This window comes from Erythrolamprus reginae, chromosome 1 (assembly GCF_031021105.1).
Source record: "Erythrolamprus reginae isolate rEryReg1 chromosome 1, rEryReg1.hap1, whole genome shotgun sequence".
NCBI lineage: Eukaryota > Metazoa > Chordata > Lepidosauria > Squamata > Dipsadidae > Erythrolamprus > Erythrolamprus reginae.
This window is the reverse complement of record NC_091950.1, coordinates 108933219-108954607: the sequence shown is the minus strand read 5'-3', so window position 1 is coordinate 108954607 and position 21389 is coordinate 108933219. Positions and strand designations below refer to the sequence as shown.

At 43.0% G+C, this 21389-nt stretch overlaps 1 protein-coding gene across 2 annotated transcripts in view; it reads right to left on the bottom strand.

The window, feature by feature from the left end:
- Positions 1-21389, bottom strand: part of PRMT3 (protein arginine methyltransferase 3) — a 105626-nt gene that overhangs the window by 52746 nt on the left and 31491 nt on the right. For both annotated transcript variants that reach the window (XM_070761815.1, XM_070761823.1), the window contains exons 10-11: positions 19640-19739; positions 10615-10693 (exon numbers count right to left, since the gene is read on the bottom strand). In XM_070761815.1, the coding sequence (XP_070617916.1) occupies positions 10615-10693; positions 19640-19739 (179 nt within the window). The remainder of the gene's footprint in view (positions 1-10614; positions 10694-19639; positions 19740-21389) is intronic.

The following is a 21389-nucleotide window of genomic DNA, read 5'->3' as shown; positions in this document are numbered from 1 at the left end:
AGCTTGAGGACTCTGATACAGATAGTGTTTATGAATCAGTGGTAGGCCCTGGGTTGCAGGTATTAGAACAGGTGGGAGGCCAGCCACAGGATGTTGCTATGAGTCCAGAATCTAGTGAGGAAAAGACAGACATTCGCTGGGTTAATCCTCAACTCAGAAGGGTCCAAAAACGCAAGGAACAGGTGTTAGGAAAAAGATATTAAGGGGAGGAATGGGTTAAATACTGGACTGATATATTTGGTATGTCAGGGGGCCAGTGGGGAAGAAGGGTGGAGTTTCAATGTTGTAGTTCTAAAATGAAACATGTTTCAGTTTGGCTCCAGAGCGAGTAAGTTTATTCTGTGTTATATTGCAGTCATTCCTGCTGTTTTTTAATCATGCTGGAAATACATAAATCCTAGGATTTGGGAGAAGGTATGAAGGAATGCATGTGGAATGTAATTAAGAGAGATAACGGGAGAAAGGAATGTGCCAGTCTGTATTGCATTTTTGAATACGGAAGTGAAGAGAATAAAAATGGAGTTTCTTTGTTTATGAAATACTGCATTCAGTAAATGTTATTTTTAATGACTAAAATTCTACCAGAAACCAGAACACTACTCGAGCATTTTTACTACTGGAACTAAAAGCATTACAGGATGGATACTATGTGTCTCTGCTACTGCCTTTAAAATCTACATCAGTGATCTAGTGCAGTGTTTCCCAACCTTTTTTGAGCCGCGGCACATTATTCATATTTTCAAAATCCTGGGGAACACTGAACGGGGGGGGGGGGGTGTTAAAGAAAAGTTTGGACAAAAAAAATGACTCTTCCTCCATTTCGCTCTATTTCTCCCTCCCTCTTTATCTCTCTTCCTTCCTTCCCTTCTTTCTCTCTCTCCATCCCTCTTTCTTTCTTCCTCTCTTTTTTGCTCTCTTTCTCTCTCCCTCCTTCCCTCCCTCTATGTCTTTCTCTCTCCCTTGCTCTCTCTGCCTCTCTTGCTATCTCTCTTTCATTCTCTCTCTTTCTCTGTCTCTCTTGCTGTTTCTCTTTTTCTCTCTCTCTCTCTGTCTCTCTTTCTCTCTCTCTTGCTATCTGTCTTTCTCTCTCTGTCTCTCTTTCTCTGTCTCTCTTTCTCTCTCTCTTGCTATCTGTCTTTCTCTCTCTGTCTCTCTTGCTATGTCTCTCTTTCTCTCTCTCTCTCTTTCTCTGTCTCTCTGTCTTGCAATGTCTCTCTCTTGCTATCTCTCTTTCTTTCTCTCTCTCTTGCTATCTCTCTTTCTTTCTTTCTTTCTTTCTCTCTCTCTCTCTCTCTCTCTCTCTATCTCTTTCTTTCTCCCTCTCTCTCTGTCTCTCTTGCTATCTCTCTTTCTTTCTCTCTCTTTTTCTGTCTCTTGCTATGTCTCTCTCTCTTTTACTATCTCTCTTTCTTTCTTTCTTTCTCTCTCTCTCTCTTGCTATGTCTCTCTTTCTTTCTCTCTCTCTCTGTCTCTCTCTCCCTTTCTACCACGCCGACAACAGCGGCATCAGGCAGTAGCCAAGGGTGGCGGCAGAGCGGCTGACTGCGAGTGGGAGCCCTGACGGCGGCAGCTGGACGTGCTGCTGGACGCCATATATGCTGGCACTGCGCTGGGCGTGGGGCTGGCACCTCCGGCCCAGCCAGTGAGCCAGTGCCAGCCCCGCAGCGCCAGCATGTACGTCTCCAGCAGCATGTCCAACCACCACCATCGGTGCCTCCACCCTGGAGCTCCCTCTCGCCGCCACCATCTCCCCGTGACTGCCTGGGGCCGCTGCAGCTGGCACCCTCCCGCTCCCACCATCAGTGCCCTCCCGCCGGGCCCCAAAGGACACTTGCCGCCGACGTCAGGGAAGCTCCAGCTGGGCGGGGAGCTGCCGGTGCCTCCGACCTGGAGCTCCCACTCACAGCTGTCCCCCGGCTACTGCCCGATGCCGCGGCGCGAAGAATGGAGCTCTCCTTTTCCCCGCCTTCCTTCTTTGGGGCCCAGCAGGAGAGCGCCGAAAACAGCGGCATTGGGCAGTAGCCGGGGGACAGCTGCGAGTGGGAGCTCCAGGTTGGAGGCACCAGCAGCGCCCCGCCCAGCTGGAGCTTCCCTAGGAGCTTCGCGGCACACCTGACCGTGTCTCACGGCACACTAGTGTGCCGTGGCACACCGGTTGGGAAACGCTGATCTAGTGTAGCACTTTTCTATTCAACCACTGATCTTAATTTACTCCCTTACTGTTTTTGATTCTAAGACAGACTGGGATCACAGTAGACTCAAATTCTTAGTATTTGTAAGAATTGTAGTGTAAATGTATCACTTCAGGTTTTTTTTTAATACAGTTTTTACTAAGAAGCTTATTAAGGTCAGAAGCATTAGCAGCTTCCATTGTCTTAGCTTCACTTGACAAGCAAATTAACCATGTTGCATTCCACTGAGAACACTGTGTTCTTCCAAAGCCTTAGCTGATAAACAGTTTAAACTGCAAGGTGAAATCTTGTTTTTCCCCTGTACTCAGCTTAGCAACTCTTAAGCACATACACTTACCAATGACAATGGGACCTTTTAAATTGTGTTTAATCCTAAATTGCCTTCAGATTTTATGGTTGGGAGAAATACAAATTGGTGTAATAAATAATAAATGAGATACACAATGTAGGCATAGACAAGTGCACAATTTAACACTGTTGACAGTGAACAGCTTAGAATGGCAGCTTAACATATCCTTAAAGTAAGGGTTCAATAGCTGATATTACAAATATCTCTTCCAAGACAGGCAATTCAGTGAAATTTTCAAGACAGAAATGTCTACTCTGAGGATGATTTGAGACTCGTATTATATATCCTATTGATATACTGTATATGATTAAATAGCTGCAGTGAACTGAAATTCAGATGTCTACAATGACACTCAATTTTAAATGAAATCTGAATAGTCCAGAGCAGCATAGCTTTAACTTCTCAATTCAAATCTTTCTAGAAAGATTGAAATATAAATAATCTTTGCCTCCTCGAAAGCATTTAGCATAATAAAGAAAGTAGGACAATTGTTCCAAAGCAGTTGGCAAAAGTTCACCCCGTTACAAATGCCTAAATCCCTGCTAAATGAACTGTGCAGTTCACTAAAATGTGCAAGGGAAGTTGATAAATATCTTATCAAATCCTACAGATTTGGCAGTTAATTAATTTTAAGAACTCCATCCTGAAAGCAATGTCATTCTTGCAGAAACTATACCATATTTTCTATTTCAAAATTATCTGTAATTTATTGTTCTTCTCACTCTGAAGATATCTCTGTTGACATCTTGAGAGTCAGGGGAAGAAATTTCATATGAGGGAAAAGAAAGAATAAAAATAAAAGCACATTCCTTACATATGTTTGATCAAGCTATCATATGTATCAAAAAAGTCGATAGTTCTATGTTAAAGGGTTAAATAAGGTTCAGGAGGGAAGTGTTTTTAATAGGAAAGTGAACACAAGAACAATGGGGCACAATCTGAAGTTAGTTGGGGGAAAGATCAGAAGCAACGGGAGAAAATATTATTTTACTGAAAGAGTAGTAGATGCTTGGAACAAACTTACAGCAGACATGATTGGTAAATCTACAGTAACTGAATTTAAAGATGCCTGGGATAAACATATATCCATCCTAAGATAAAAAACAAAAAATAGTATAAGGGCAGACTAGATGGACCATAAGGTTTTTTCTGCCGTCAATCTTCTATGTTTCTATATATGACAGTTTTCAGTATATCAAAACATATTCATTGTAAACCTTCTTCTTTCTATCTAGTGAAATGGTGATTGGATTTACAGCCTAACTCTTTAAGGAGTCCACTCTAGAAATGATATACTGTAGAATATTTTGAATTCACAGGTTGTGATGTTTAGTACTGCACACAGATAATACTTTTACAGATATTTAAAACTGATGTGGCTTTCTAGAAGTATTCTCTGCTATTTAAAGGAAGCACTGGGTCTCTTCAGATCAACCATTTATTTTAAAAAGCTTCTTCATTTTGTTAATTTAATAATAAAGCAGTCTTTAAAAATAAGTGTAATAATTTGAACATTCTATAGGCATTTATAGTTATTGACTTAATCTCCTCACAGCAAAAAACAAACAGCCAGTTTCAGCACAGTCTGATCCCTCCAGCAGTTTCACTTTCATTTTAGCTGGGCTTGCCAGCAACTTCAATCAATCATCTGAGGGTTGGGAGGCAGATAATCAGTGGCTTGTGCTAGGCAGGCTCTGCTGCTATTTGCTTCAAGGACATAAATTGCTAACAGGCAGAGACCAAAGAGTGGAGGTAGATAGATGGGATTACATTTGGTGTATAAGACTCACCCAAGTTTTCACCCTCTTTTGGGGGTAAAAAGATACATCTTATACTCTGAAAAATACAATACGTTCAGCCCTCCTTGAAGTCCAATTTACCAATCTGGTGCCAATTTACCTTGGCTGTTGGTAGATTAGATTTTTGTGTATAGATTACATGAAATAAACTTGTATAAACAACGCTATATAGAGAGCACTGCACACTGGAACAATTAGACACAAGAACAGTTTTTTCCCCGAACACCATAATTCTGCTAAACAAATAATCCCCTCAACACTGTCAAACTATTTACTAAGTCTGCACTACTATTAATCTTCTCCTTGTTCTCATCACCCCATCTTTTCCCACAAATGACTGCATGGTTGTACCTTTGTCGCTTGTATCCTTACAATTTATATTGACTGGTTCCTAATATGATTTGATTGCTTATTTGTACCTGAACTATCATTACGTGTTATACCTTATGATTCTTGATGAACTTATCTTTTCTTTTATGTACACTGGTCAATCACACTTGGACAATAAAATTCTATTCTGTTCTAGTGCCTTTGAATGCTATCCTGACTCTTGATTTCTTACGTTTGACATTATTTATTCAATTTAATCTGCTAATAAACCCTGAATAAATGAAATAAACTTAAAAGAGAAGATCTGATAGTCATTTTGGCTTCTTTGGATATAGGGGCAAAAATATTCTCCTTTCCTCAAAAAAGATAAAATTTCTCTTTTAAATTACTATATATTTGTTTGCTTGAAAATCCATAGTATTAGCAAGATTCATGCAACTACAATCGCTTAAGATATGCTATGACATTTATTTACATCTATCAATTCTTTCCTTTCTATATTTTACTTTCTTTTCACTGCTTATGAAGCATGGCGGGTACAAAAAGGTTACAGATGCCAACTGACACTACTTTGTGATGCTAAATGTGGCTCTGGATTGCTTAATCAGGTTTTAGATAAAACAGAATTTCCCAAGCTTTCATTTTTTTGATAACTACAATTTTATCTTCAAATGGTAAGAAGAACCAACCCATCGCCCTGGGGATTGTCTGCAAACACACAGAATATGTTATTATCTCCCTTACTATGAAAGAGAAACTGATTTAACTTTATTATAACTGAAGTAGAAATAAGAAAAAAAGTTGAAATAAATTGTTTGTAAACTTTGCAAGACTGTATTATTTCATGCATAAGAATCAATCAAGCAAAAATAATAACTGTAAAAAACAACAACTTGATTTACTGAAACTCGACTTGTGATGTTTTCCTCTTAAGCAGGTCAAACACCAGTTTTCAATCTTTTAATAATAATTTTAAAATAAAAATATAGCAGTTAGAAACATTATTTCAGCAAACAACATATGCAGCAATATAGTACAATATTAAATAAACTTGGAAATTATTTTGTAAAAATGCAACAAATGCCATACCAATTCGGCTAACCCTAGATAATGGGCAAACTCTTTCATTGTGCTTTAAATACTCCAGTTTGTCTCAAAAATAGCCTATATTTTCTCTTGGTTAAGCACTATTTTTAATTAAGTCATCCAGCTGTGCACACAGTTAGTAAGTGGTTCAGCAAACACTGAAAACTCAACACTTCCTATTCTATTTCAAAAAGGCAAAATTAGATGTTCCTTAATCTAAACTCTGTAAATGAGAAGGAGGAGTAAAAATGCACTGGGGAGAAATTTTGAAGCCATATATGCACAGAATGTTAAGCCAGAATTCTAAAAGTAATTAGCCTACTGTAAATTATTTTTAATTAAATTTATATACCACCACAACTCAATAATTCTTGATGCTTTACAAAATTAAAATATACTTACATCAGAATCTAAACTACAAATAATTTACCTCCAAAGCCTACTGAAACAAATATCCAGTGATACCTCGTCTTACAAACGCCTCATCATACAAACTTTTCGAGAAACAAACCCAGGGTTTAAGATTTTTTTGCTTCTTCTTACAAACTATTTTCACCTTACAAACCCACCGCCGCTGCTGGGATACCCCGCCTCCAGACCTTCCGTTGCCAGTGAAGCAGCTGTTTTTGTGCTGCTGAGATTCCCCTGAGGCTCCCCTCCATGGGAAACCCCACCTCTGGACTTCCGTGTTTTTGTGATGCTGCAGGGGAATCCCAGCAGGGGAATCCCAGCAGCGCAAAAATGGGTGCTTCGCTGGCAACGGAAGTCCGGAGGTGGTGTTTCCCAGCGAGGGGAGCCTCAATGAAATCGCAGCATCACAAAAACACAGGTCTGGAGGTGGGGTTTCGAGGACTTCGGTGTTTTTGTGATGCTGCGATTTCACTGATGCTCCCTTCGCTGGGAAACCCCACCTCCGGACTTCTATTGCCAGCGAAGCACTCATTTTTGTGATGCTGGGTTTCCCCTACTGGGATTCCCCTGCTGCATTGTAAAAACACAGAAGTCCGGAGGTGGGGTTTCCCATGCATGGGAGCCTCATGGGAATCCCAGCAGCGCAAAAACAGGCGCTTCGGCTGGCAAAAGGGGTAAATTTTGGGCTTGCATGCACTAATCACTTTTCCATTGATTCCTATGGGAAACATTGTTTCATCTTACAAACTTTTCATCTTAAGAACCTCGTCCTGGAACCAATTAAGTTTGTAAGACAAGGTATCACTGTATTTGGATCTGGAAGGTTATTGCAGAGAGACTCAATTTCACCTCCAGAAGGAGTGAGTTCCAAAGAATCACCACTATCACTGAACTATTGCTTCCTGGCCTTAACTCCAATCATCTCTTATGACAAGCATTCCAAATATGCAACCATGGTCCCAGATGGCAATCCTGAAGGTAACTAGGTGCTACGTAATAAATAGTTTATAGATTAAAACCAGCAGTTGAATTGGACCAAGAAACCCAGTGAAAACTAAAGCTGGGCCTGCAATATTCATATTCTATAATCCTGACAAAATCTGCCAGGTAGCAAACAGAGCACAGCAATTTGAAGTCAATGCAGTTTTTGAGTAGTCTTCAAAGGCAGCCTCTCTGCACTGCAGCAGCTCAAATGAGTAGTGATGGAGACATGAATCACTGCAAAAGGTCCCAGTTTCCTTTTGGAAAAATTTTTTTGGGGCAACCATGATCTGGATGATTGAGAATCTCCATAAACAAGGGTTTAGAAGAATTTCATCTCACAGACCAATTCTCTCAGAAGTAGTGCTTCCACCTCAGAAAGTCCCATCAGAAAGGTAGAAAATCATAATGATTATTTTAAATACCATAACATTATATTTTGTTTTTCAGTATGTGGCATGCAAACATAAGCACACAATTCCAGATTTAAAATAAATCAGAATACAGGTATGATTTCTCCCGGCTCACTCCAGACGTTGTGGGCGCTGTAACACTGGAGGTTTTTAAGAAATTAGAAACTACAGTGATCCCCCGGGTATTGCGACCCCGATCATTGCGAAATGGCTATATGGCGATTTTGCAACCCGGAAGTAAAAACACCATCTGCGCATGCGCGCCCTTTTTTCTATGGGCACGCATGCGTAGATGGCACCGGGCAGATCAGCTGCTGGGCGGCTTCCCTAGGTCTTCCCCCTCTTGCTGGCGGGAGGGCGAGCGGCGGGCATCAGCGAGGAGTTTCCCCACCGCCCACGCAAACTCCTCGCTGCCGCCCGCCCGCCCTTCGCCCGCCCACGCCGTTCATTCTCGCCGCTTCCCAGCTGAGTCCTGAAGCGAATTGGCTTCAGGACTCAGCTGGGAAGCGGCGGGAGCGAGCGCGAGCGAACGGCTTGTCCGCCGCCCGCCCGCCCTTCGCCCGCCCACGCCGTTCATTCTCGCCGCTTCCCAGCTGAGTCCTGAAGCGAATTCGCTTCAGGACTCAGCTGGGAAGCGGCGCGAGCGAGCGCGAGCGAACGGCTTGTCCGCCGCCCGCCCGCCCTTCGCCCGCCCACGCCGTTCATTCTCGCCGCTTCCCAGCTGAGTCCTGAAGCGAATTCGCTTCAGGACTCAGCTGGGAAGCGGCGCGAGCGAGCGCGAGCGAACGGCTTGTCCGCCGCCCGCCCACCCTTCGCCCGCCCACGCCGTTCATTCTCGCCGCTTCCCAGCTGAGTCCTGAAGCGAATTCGCTTCAGGACTCAGCTGGGAAGCGGCGCGAGCGAGCGGCGTGGGCGGGCGAAGGGCGGGCGAGCGGCAGCGAGGAGTTTGCGTGGGCGGTGGGGAAACCCCAGCGCCGCTTCCCAGCTGAGTCCCCTTCCCAGGAACCCCACTCGCTAGCGCTGCGGAAGTAAAAACACCATCTGCGCATGCGCAGATGGTGTTTTTACTTCCGCAGCACTACTTCACGAAAACCCGATCATTGCTAGGGGTCCTGGAACGGAACCCTCGCAATGATCGGTGGATCACTGTATTTGAAATATTATAAGGCAGTGATGGTGAACCTTTTTTGCTTCATATGCCAAAAGGGTGTATGTGTGTGGGTGTGCTAGCATGCATGCATGTGCCCACACCCATTCTCCCTCCCCCCGTGTATGCACGCACACACACCTAGCTGCCACTCCATGCGTGCGCACAGGCCTTACTGGAGCCTGGTATGTTTAAAAAAATGCCCAAATGGGCAAACCGGACGTTCAGGAAAACGCACTTGTGCTGTTTTTTGCACTCCAGAGAGTTCCTGAAGCCTCCAGAGGGCGAAACAGCCTTCCCTAAGGCCGAAAATCACTTGGCTAAACATATATGCACACTGGATCTGACACAGGGTAACGTCTCATGTGCCCTTCAATATGGCTCCGTGTGGCCTATTGCCATCACAGCTATAGGGCATTGCAGCTACAAGGCAAAACAACTGGACGAAAGACAGTTTTTCTGCCGCATGAATCCCAGCGGCTGATTAGGTCCCACAGAATTGGCCTTCTCCAGGTCCTGTCAACTAAACAATGTCAGTTGGCGGGGCCCAGGGGAAGAGCCTTCTTAGTGGCGACTGCGGCCTTCTGGAATCCGCTCCCTCCAGAGATTCAAACAGCCCCCACCCACCTCGCCTTCTGTAAAATGTTGAAGACTCACCTTTATCGCCAGGCATGGGGATGATCATCTCCTCCCTTCGTTATGTTTTCTGACCTCTGCTGTATGATTAACTGGGTTGAACGTGTACGATTGTGTAGTTTGTGATTTTATGATACTGATTATGTTGTATTTATGTTTTTTTTAACTGACTTTTTAAATTTTATTATTAGATTTGTGATGTATTGTATTATTACTATGTTGAGAGCCGCCCCAAGTCTTTGGAGAGGGGCGGCACACAAATCTAATTAATAATAATAATAATAATAATAATAATTATTATTATTATTATTATTTCCCCCCCATGCCATCACTCTGCTAAAAACTAATTTTCACAACGTCCTGTGTCCTAGGAGCATGATGGTGAACCTATGGCACATATGTCACAGGTGGCATGCAAGGCCATGTCTGTGGACATGCAAGCCGATGTCCAGGCCAACTGATTTTCAGGTCTTGGCTGAGATGCACGTGCATGGGGTGGGGGTCACGTGCGCATGCGCAGAGTGAGGACATGCGTGCATGCGCACTGGGATGCAGCATCCCCCTCCACAGCCTGTTTTTAGTTCCAGGAGGCTTCAGAGGATTCTGCTAACAACAAAACAGAGTGTGCAGGGGTGCCATTCTCTCAAGTACCATGCTCAATCTATTCTGAATATTTGGGGGGGGGGGGCAGGTGGAGGACATTGTAGATCAGGGATGACAAACCCAATCGCATTGTCAGCCAAAATGTGACAAATCAGGATTGTTTTTGCACTTACGGAATCAGGCTGGACATGGCCTGCATGGGCCATATCCAGCCCGCGGGTCATATGTTTCACACCCTTGTTCTAGATGATGAAAATATAAAACTCTGCTATAACAGCAAACACACACACACACATATACACACGAGACAAAACCTGTATTTATATCCATTCTAGTAATTCGTAAAGCAATGTTTTGTAATATTCCTGTATCAACTTTCCCCGTTTTACTACATTATTACTAAATTATTTACCATTAAAAAGTTCAATAGAATTCTTCAAGGACTAAATATTAATTATTTTTTAAAAGACAAAGCATTCCTGAAAACAGTATTTCATTTAAGATCCAAATATTCTGTTATTGGTTTTGCATTATGCGTGCTATTAAATGATTATCTTGGAGCTCCTCTTAATGGAAATGTCAGTCATTTCAGAAAATAAAATTCTTAGTCATGCATAGCAGAATCTAGTTTCCTCCATAGCTGAACTATTTATTTAATCAGACTAACCTGAGCCTCCTTTGATCAGATATTTGTCCCTTGCGTAAATGACCGAATCCAGCATAGACTCAAAGAGGAGGAAATAGCCCTGCAAATTGAGAAAAAGGAAAATAAATAAACAAATAAGAGATAGGGTAAAATTATGTACCAGTTTTAGCAAGCTCTACAGTAGTATTTATAAACATTGTGTTTGGAAATAAATATTCAGAAAAATAGTCTTTTATTCTTTACCATTAATACATTTATACTCTGATACAGCGATTCCTTTCATGAAGCATTTCACAATTCTTGTACTACAAACCCTGAGAAAGAGGCCACAGATTTAACTTCAATTGATAATTAGGTATGTATGAAACATGACTAATGAAATCTCTGAAGAGCATCTCTCCTTTTGTACATAAAGGAGCATAATAAAATAATAAAATCTTCAACTCTCAAATCCAGCATGGGTGAACCACAGATGTCATACAAGCCAAAAAGCCAACTCACACAATTCCTGCCACAAAACCACCATAGAGACAAGAATGCTTCGGCTCAGGGGTGGAAACAGCTAAATGTCCCCTGCTTAAAAATATATTTAATAGAGAAAAGTGCAGGCCCCATGCCTCATGAAAAGTATCCCACTGGAAATTATAGAGAAGCTCAACATTTTGCTGGTTTAGAGATACTCATATATAAAATGTAAAGAATGAGCCTAAGATCCGAGACGGAGTACATGTGGGATAAAAACAATAGCTTTGTATTAAGAAGCATGGCTTCCTTGTAGGCCATGTACATGCTCTAGTTCCCAGCCCACTCCCACTTCTTCAACCTTGCTGCAAAAGAAGAAACTATAAATCTGGCTTTTAATTGAAAATAACAGCAGTTTAGTGTGTCATCAGAAACTTAAATTAATCTACTGATAAAATGAAATAGCTTTACAAACTATCCTTGAACTACAAATCAAAGTTTAATCACAGTTTGCCTCCATTAAATTGGGTTAATGTACAAAGGAAATTAAAGTTTCTAAACCCCTTCTTAACGATGTGCTGGAAAGCAAAGGGAGGTTAGGATTGGGCTTCTCTCAAAAGGCTGAACGCAGAGTCAAAAATGTACCTAACAGCCAATTATTATATTTTCAGAGTGCATACCAATTGTGCATAGCTTGGAAAGGTAGATCTGAATCTAAACATATGCAAAAGGGTTTTAAAAAAATCTATTCTCAAAAAAAGAAAGAAAGAAAAAAGAACACAGTGGTGAGAAAGAGGCAATTTTTCTACTGATAAAGAAGGCTCAACCTTATTTAGGAATGAGGGTTAAGTAAGCAAGCTTAAGAGAGCAATTTTATTTTGTAGAAAATAGTAGCCAGAACAGCTTGAATCCAGAAAGTGCTTCTGATGGAAAGCTTTCATCAATTTTCTATTGAACAGTTCTCTCTAGCTGCTGTTTGCACAAAAAACAGCCCTAGGGACAAATGGCAAGCAGATTTTTTATAGCAGGACATATGTATATTTGCATCCAAGAGTACCTTCATATCTCTATGGAGCATTTCTCTCTGCACAAGGAGACCCAAGATGTCTGCTGTTCCTCTTTCTGCATTGCACTCCCCTCCCCCCACATGCAGGTGTAGGCTGTCCTGAAAATCAAGGAATGCTCCACAAAAACGTGTCACATAGTATGGAAAGGTATAATGAAAATTGAGTATTACACCCCTGGGAAGGAGAAATGTTTTCTGAACAAAGCCATCACTGGAAGCAACCAATTATTGCACTAATACACCATTTCTCAGTCATGCTAAAAAAGCAGACCATCAATAAAACAACTGATGTTTGTTAGATCTCACTGTTCTCTTCTGATATTTTCCACGCTGATAGTGCAGTTTTTACCTCAGCTATCCAAACTCTCTTAGGCAATATCAAGTCCTGTAAGCTGCTAAGGGGTTGTCCGTCATATTGAATCAAGTCGTTCATCATCAATCTCAAAATGTTTTGCTCTATGTGTGGTGCTAATCTCTGCTGTAATTTAGAATGTAATTTCACAGGCTGCTGCCTCACCTGTAGGGGTACCATCTGGAAAGACAATTATACCTGACGTTTCTGGTGTATAATGTTTGGGGACTCTCCTGCTTCTACATGGACAAGGTACTAATTTTAAAAATAATTTTTAAAAAGTTGCATTATTAATTCGAAATTAATTAAAGCAAAGTGTTCCATACTGCTGAGATTTGTGAACAGAATGTTAATGATTGAAAGTAGCAATCAAATGAAGACATACAAATGATTAGCTTTTTCTTAGACCAACAAAGAATGGATATGTTAGTTAGTTGACTATTAAAAATATTTGTTAGTGCTTACAGCACACAGAATAAAGACATAAGGGTTTTGTAATAGTTGCATAGTTGGATGACAGAAGCATATTTGTATATCAAAATTCAGAGAAACAGAAATAAACTATTAGAATAAGATAGTGGCTGTTGAACAAAAATGCTCCTTCATTCAATTTTATCTCTAGAGAGCAAGTTTGCAATTTCAAGTTCACTTCAAATAAAAGTGTTGTATGGATGTGTAACAAAGCACTTAAATATTTTTTAAAAAGCCTTTCAGTCCAAACTGAATTTCTCATAAATAAAAAAAAGCCTCCCCAAAAATCTTGGAAAAAGCCCTAGGCTTAGTTATAATTACCGTATATACTCGAGTATAAGTCGGGTTTTTTTAGCCCAAAAATGGGCTGAAAAACCCGACCTCGACTTATACTCGGGTGACTGACATGTCACCACAAGAGGGCGCAAGCGGCTGAGGGAAAGACAGCCGTCTGCCTTTGCTTCAGCTAGAAAGAAGCGGCAACTGCCCGGTCAAGAAGCAAGAATCCACCCCTAGCCAAACGGCTTTTTTCTTGTTTAGCGCGGCGTTCGAGTGGTTGGCAGGTTCCTTTGCTTGCACGCAAGAGCCAACCACTCGAACGCCACGCTAAACAAGAAAAAAGCCGTTTGGCTAGGGGGTAGATTCTTGCTTCTTAACCGGGCAGTTGCCCCCTCTCCCAGAGCTTCTTTGGAGCTGAAGCAAAGGCAGACGGCTGTCTTTCCCTAAGCCGCTTCCTGGAGACTGCTAAAGATATCGCTCTGAGAGAGGGGGCATTTGCCTCCTCTTTTGAGCTGAAGGAAAGGCAGACGACTGCCTTTCCTTCGGTCGCTTCCCGGAGACCGCTTTGGAACGTTGCTTTGCTTGCGCCTGCCCCTCCTACAGCGGAGAGAGGCGGCAAATGGCCAGCCCTTCCCCCACCCGCTTAGCTGAGCCCTTCGGGAAGGTGCCGCCTGTCTTCGCTGTAGGAAAGGCAGGCACATCCGAAGCGCGTGGGGAAGTGGCTGTGGGAGGCAACGACATTCCTTAGCCGGTGAGGTGTGGTGGGGGGGTGGCGAGAAGATAGAAGCAAGAATCCACCCCCCCCCAGCTTTCCCCCCCTCTCCCCGCAAGAAAAGGAGCCAGCCAAACACTCCAATGCCGCGCTAGAGAGGGGAAAAGCCGATGAGGTGTGTGTGTGTATGGGGTGGATTCTTGCTTGTCTTCTCAACACCCCCTCACCCCACCTCTCGGGAGGAGAGCAACAGGAAAGGACGCGGTTTTCTTCTGCCGGGTCGAGGACAAAGCGGGTGTTGAGGGCGGCGGGCGAGCAACATTTCAGTGGGGAGAAAACCCCAAGCTGAGAGTGCCTTTTAAAATCACTCTCCTCTCAGCCTCGGCAAGCTGCCGAGAAGTGGGGTTTTCGGAGTGGGGAGGCAAAAACGCTCAGAATGTCACCAACGAGGCATTTCTCCAAGGGGCGGGGGTCCCTAAACTTTCCTTTAACCCCAGCGGTTATTTATTTACACATATGGCATATATACATAGAATTAAGTATATTTTGGATGTTCAGTAATTGTAAATATAGAGGGAAATTGTATCTCTTTGAGGCAAGGAGAGGTCAAGTATCCTAACCCTAACCCAAACCAGCAGGAGCAGGGGATTGAGGTAAGTACCTAGGTACTTGCATTTTTTTTGCCTATACCTGCCTTGGGGGATATATACCTGTTTACCCTCTTTTAAACTTACAGAGCTAGTTTACTGGCTTTCTTTGAAATAAATATTCTAAAATATTTAATCTACTGATGCCTCAATTGATGTAATTTTATTGGTTTCCATTTTTATAAGTTACCAGTAGCCGCTGCAATTTCCACCCTCGACTTATACAGGGGTTTATAAATTTTCCCAGTTTTTGTGGCAAAAGTAGGCGCCTCGACTTATAGTCGGAGCGACTTATACTCGAGTATATACGGGTACCTTTCATTCTGTTTTCAATATATTTTGGTTATTATTATTATTGCATTTCATACTGTCTTATACATTTTAATGCTATGCTACTGCTGATATCTAAGATAAAATAGAGAAAAGAAGAGAACCTTTATTGTCATTTTTAAGCCATGAAAAACTATTTAACAATGTTACAATACAGTTAATTTTAATTTTCTGAACATTCATTTTCTGTCCGTTTTCTACCTTCACCACAAACATGGGTTCCAATATGATTTCTTCAGTAACTCTACTGATCCCAAGATTCTTCCATTTCTTTCCACAACACATTATTTCCTTCAAATTCCTCCATAGTGTCTATCAGGACTGGACAAACATCACTCCTGACCTACATCTATCTGTCAACCTCCCTTCATTTTCATTTTTTTTCCTCCAACAATTTACCATTTACACTTGATAAAAAAAACAAATGCCAAATGTGACTAGTTACCGCTGTTCACATATTCATTAGCTAAAATGCTGCTAGGCCAGGAGCACGGACAAATCACTGCTGTAAATTCTTTACCCAACTTTTGACTGAAGTACCATAGGGGCATTGGAACCAGAACTATTATGCACTATCCCTACCTACTGATAAAATCCAGATGGGATTGTGGTAGAAGGTAGTTATTAAAAAAAATAAATTCAAAGTTATCCCAAGCCTAGTACAGCTCCTGGTTCATTGCCAGTTCTACATTATCCTGATCATTGATTAGTGGAAGCTAAATCACACAAATAGTTTCTCTAGAACAGCTAAGCCACTTAGAGAGGTTTGTAAAGCCCTCTGAAGCGATATATAAGTCCAAACACTATTGACACAGCTAACCCAAGTGGTCTGGATAAGTAGCAGCAGTAGCATGATACTGGTCAGTATTTTGTCTGTTTGTAAGTTTATTTAAATTTGTATTTATACAGATACATGCATAATTAATTAATTAATTAATTAATTAGATTTGTATGCCGCTCTTCTCCGAAGGCTCGGGGCGGCTCACATGTAATGCACATGTACCTACACTTGTGTGACCATGTTTCTCTCTATATATATACCTAGCATTGACTTTCATCTATCATATATATTTTCTTCCTTTCATATATCCTCTCCTCTAAGTTCACTTTTACCCTTATATATATTACCACATGTCTTTTTTTCTTCCTATGTATTTGTGTATTGGACAAATGAATAAATAAATAAATAAACTGACTGCAAAGAAGCAATCCTTATATTTTAGAAGAAAAATTCTACCCATGGATTTAACACTGTCTTCTCTTTGCACTAATTCCTTCTTGTAGCAACATTTAAACCATCAAGATGTGAAGAAAAATACGCTCGTGAAGAAAAATACACTCCCAAGGGTATGTGCTGAGTGAATTGTCTGCCTTTATAAATAAAATGAATATTTTGAAAACCTAGCACCAGCATGTTGCGCAGATGATTTCACAGCTTACTATTTGTAAAATTACTCTAATTAGTGTTAAACATCATTTCCTCTTAAAATTCTATACCTCACAGGAACAATTCTGTCTGTATTGAAGTCTGCTCGTTGGCTACATATACAGTATATCAATGTTGTCTTACTAGAAGTAGCCTACTTGCAATATACACTAGCAATTTTGTTCAACTTCTTTTAAAAAGTCTCTTTTTGCAGTTCCAGTGTAACTTTGAGCACACATTGAAGTATTCAGATATTTTGAGGTTTTTAAGAAGATACTGGACAGCCACTTGTCTGGAATTGTATAGAGCAGGGGTCGGCAACCTTAAACACTCAAAGACCCATCTGGACCCGTTTCCTACAGAAAATAAAACATTGGGATTCACAAAAACCTTCCCGTGCCTGACTCTTTCCTGAGGGGCCACAGAACTAGAATAGGTTGTTGAATTAAACATTCTGGTTCTTTTCTGAAACTTTTCTTTTCTTTCATTTATCCATGGCTGGTCTACCGGAGGTCAAAAAGCTCAATAAATTACATGTTGGCGTGTATCACACATTGACGGTTGTGATGCATATTTTGAGCGACAACGGAGCAGCAGCAGAGGGATGAAAGAGCCACATGTGAACCCTTTTCCAACAGAGATCATAGTATGATTAACTTCAATCTCAATCTATACCAACCTAACACCCATCTGAATAATGAGACAGAAGAGCCCTTCACTCCACCACTCGAAACAGAATACCCTACGAAAATAGACTTACAATCCTGGGTCTAGAAAGCTTAGAACTACGACACCTTAAACATGATCTAAGTATTGCCCACAAGATCATATGCTGCAACATCCTGCCTGTCAACAACTACTTCAGCTTCAACTGCAATAACACAAGAGCATGCAACAGGTTCAAACTTAATATCAACCGCTCCAAACTTGACTGTAAAAAATATGACTTTAGCAATCGAGTTGTTGAAGCATGGAACTCATAACCAGACTCCGTGGTGTCAACCCCTAACCCCCAACATTTTTCCCTTAGACTTTCCACGGTTGACTTCTCCAGATTCCTTAAAGGTCAGTAAGGGGCGAGCATGAGTGCACTAGTGTGCCTTCCGTCCCCTGTCTAATTGTCTCTCCTATATTTTATACAGTCATACCTCGTCTTACGAACCTAATTGGTTCAAGGGGGAGGTTCGTAAGACGAAAGGTTCGTAAGACGAAACATTGTTTCCCATAGGAAATAATGTAAAGTCAATTAATCCGTGCAACCAAAAAAAAAACCCGCAAAAAAAACACTGCCGCCCAGCTGTCACCTTTTAAAACAGCCTGGGGGCTTCTCAGCGACCTCCCGAACGCCGAAGCCAAACCCAAACTTCCGGGTTCGGAGTTCGGGAGGCTGCCGAGAAGCCCCCAGGCTGTTTTAAAAGGTGACAGCCGGGCGGCGGGGCTTCCCAGCAGTCTCCGAACGCCGAACGCAGAAGTTCGGGTTTGGCGTTTGGCTTCGGGAAGCTGCTGGGAAGCCGCCCGGCTGTTTTAAAAGGTCACAGCCGGGCTGGGGGGCTTCCCAGCAACCTCCCAAACCCCGAAGTTTTGCCGAACCTCCGGGTTCGGGGTTCGGGAGGTTGCTGGGAAGCCCCCCAGCCCGGCTGCGACCTTTTAAAACAGCCGGGCGGCTTCCCAGCAGCTTCCCGAAGCCGAACGCCAAACCCGAACTTCCGCATTCGGCGTTCGGAGACTGCTGGGAAGCCACGCGGCTGTTTTAAAAGGTGACACCGGGCTGGGGGGCTTCCCAGCAACCTCCCGAACCCCGAACCCGGAAGTTCGGCAAATGTTCGGGGTTCGGGAGGTTGCTGGGAAGCCCCCTAGCTCGGCTGCGACCTTTTAAAACAGCCGGGCGGCTTCCCAGCAGCTTCCCGAAGCCGAACAGCAAACCCGAACTTCCGCGTTCGGAGACTGCTGGGAAGCCGCGCGGCTGTTTTAAAAGGTCGCAGCCGGGCTGGGGGGCTTCCCTGTAGCCTCCCGAACCCCGAACCCGGAAGTTCGGCAAATGTTCGGGGTTCGGGAGGTTGCTGGGAAGCCCCCCAGCCCGGCTGTGACCTTTTAAAACACCCAGGCAGCTTCCCAGCAGCTTCCCGAAGCCGAACGCCAAACCCGAACTTTCGCGTTCGGCGTTCGAAGACTGCTGGGAAGCCGCACGGCTGTTTTGAAAGGTCACAGCCGGGCTGGGGGGCTTCCCTGCAGCCTCCCGAACCCCGAACCCGGAAGTTCGGCAAAAGTTCGGGATTCGGGAGGCTGCTGGGAATTCCCCCAGCCCGGCTGCGACCTTTTAAAACAACCGGGTGGCTTCCCAGCAGCTTCTCAAAGCCGAACGCCAAACCCGAACTTCTGCGTTCGGCGTTCGGCGTCTGCTGGGAAGCCGCCCGGCTTTTTCAAAAGGTCGCAGCCGGGCTGGGGGGCTTCCCAGCAGCCTTCCAAACCGAACCCGGGGTTCAGAAAAATTTTGCCTCTTCTTACGAACTTTTTTCGAGTTACGAACCAGCGTTCGGGAGGCTGCTGGGAAGCCCCGCCGCCCGGCTGTCACCTTTTAAAACAGCCGGGGGGCTTCCCAGCAGCCTCCCGAACACCGGTTCGTAACTCGAAAAAAGTTCGTAAGAAGAGGCAAAATTTTTCTGAACCCCGGGTTCGTATCACGAGTTTATTTATTATTTGGATTTGTATGTTCGTAAGACGAGGGGTTCGTATCTTGAGGTATCACTGTATATCTTTTCTCCCATCCATATATCCTTCCTCTACTCTTCATTGATGTATTCTATGTATTCTATCTCTTCTTCTATCCCTTCCCTGATATTTACTACTACATGTTTTTATTCTCCTTAACTTTCAATTTGTATTGGACAAAATAAATAAATAAATAAAATGTGGCTCCAGAACTGCAGGTTGCTGCCCCTTGTATAGGGTCCCATGCTTGAGCAGGGGGTTGGACTAGAAGATCTTCAAGGTCCTTCCAATTCTGTCATTTTGTTACTCTGGATCTATCTACATACAAGAATAAATTCAGATAGATGCATGCATGCTTTCTTTTAAATGCTACTTAATGGCTATGATAAACTATGATGAAATACTAGACTAAATACTAGTCTAAAAGATTTCAAATGTTATTGTGTCATTAATTAGACAAATTATTTCCTGTCATTTTAGAACAAAAACACAATAGTTACAATAATTAAAAATATAACTATTTGCCACATAATATTTTGGCACATTTGAAATTATGGTTCCATATTTACGCAAAGCATATTTCTATTCTTACCATCCATTCAGATATGATAACATCAACTTTTTCAAGAGGTATATCAACTTCTTCAATTCTTCCTTTGATCAAATAAATACTATCTTCAAATCCATTGAGCCTGCAAGGCAAAGGGCAAAGGCATGCTAGGTGTTTTCTAATTATGTTTTACCTGAAAGCATTCCAACATTACCATTAATAAATACTTGTAATAACATAGCAAATTACACTTGCATAGGAATCCCTTGTATGATTTTAAGTGAGATACTACAGAACCCAGTACTGAAGAATCTTATCAGACATTAAGAGAATGGATGTTTTGGACTAACCCATGGAGAGCCACAAACAGACCCTCCCCTATCTGTTGCTAACATAGGCTAGCAGGATTTGGGGGTTCAGTAGAAAATTAGCCACTTTATTTTCAAATATTTGCTTGGAATCATATACCTCTGATTTTCTCCTGAGAAAAAAAGGTATTAACCAGTAATGGAAGAAGTGATGGCGAACTTTTGATTCGTGTGCCAAAAAAATGTGCATGTGCACGCTAGCACATGTCCACACCCATGCCCTCCCCCAACCTGCACACAACCCCCACACACACCTGTGCAGTTCCTCACACACATATGCATAGGCCTCACAAGGACTCCTGAAGCCGGAGGACAGCAAAAAACAGGCCAGTGGGCCAACTAGAAATTTGGAAACTTTCCAAAGTTTCCAAGCTTCCTGTTGGCCTGTTTTTTTCCGTCTCCAGGTTTCAGGAGGCTTTCCTGAAGCCTGGGGACAGCGAAAATGGCTGAAAAGAAGGCTGAAAATCAGCTGGTTAGCACGCACATTCATTCATTCATTCATTCATTCATTCATTCATTCATTCATTCATTAGATTTGTATGCCGCCCCACTCTGTAGACTCGGAGCGGCTAAGAACAATAATAAAAGAGCATATAACAAATCTAATATTTATAATAACTAAAAACCCTTATTAAAATCCAAACATACACACAAACATGCCATGCATAAATTGTATAGGCCTGGAGAGAAAGGAATACAGTGATCCGTTCCAAGACCCCTCGCGATAATCGATTTTTCGCGATGTAGGGTTGCGGAAGTAAAAACACCATCTGCGCATGCGCGCCCTTTTTTTCATGGCCGCGCATGCGCAGATGGTGGAGTAGACGAAGCAGCGAGCAGACGAAGATCGGGGTTTCCCCGCCGCCCACGCAAAGGGGAAACCCCGATTCGGCTCCTCGCTGCTGCTGCGCTACCGAGCAGATCAGCTGCTGGGCGGCCGAAGGAACCTTCCCTGGGTCTTCCTCGCTGATGCCCCCGCTCGCCCGCCCGCCGCCCGCCAGCAAGAGGGGGAGAGATAGAGAAAGAGAGAGAAGGAAAGAAAGAGATGAGAGAGGGAGGAAGAGAGTGTGAGAGAGGAAGAAGCAAGATAGAGAAAGAGAGAGAGAAAGAAAGATGAGAAAGGAAGGAAGAGAGTGACGTCATCGGGTGGGAAAAATCGCGATATAGCGTTTCGCGAAGAACGAGATCGCGAAAATCGAGGGATCACTGTATCTCAATTCCCCCATGCCTGATGACAGAGGTGGGTTTTAAGGAGCTTACGAGAGGCGAGGAGGGTGGTGGCAATTCTGATCTTTGGGGGGAGCTGGTTCCAGAGGGTAGGGGCCGCCACAGAGAAGGTCTTCCCCTGGGTCCCGCCAAATGACATGAAGGCTGGAGCTGATATAGGACAACGCCTTGCGTGTCCTCAGATATGGCTCTGCATG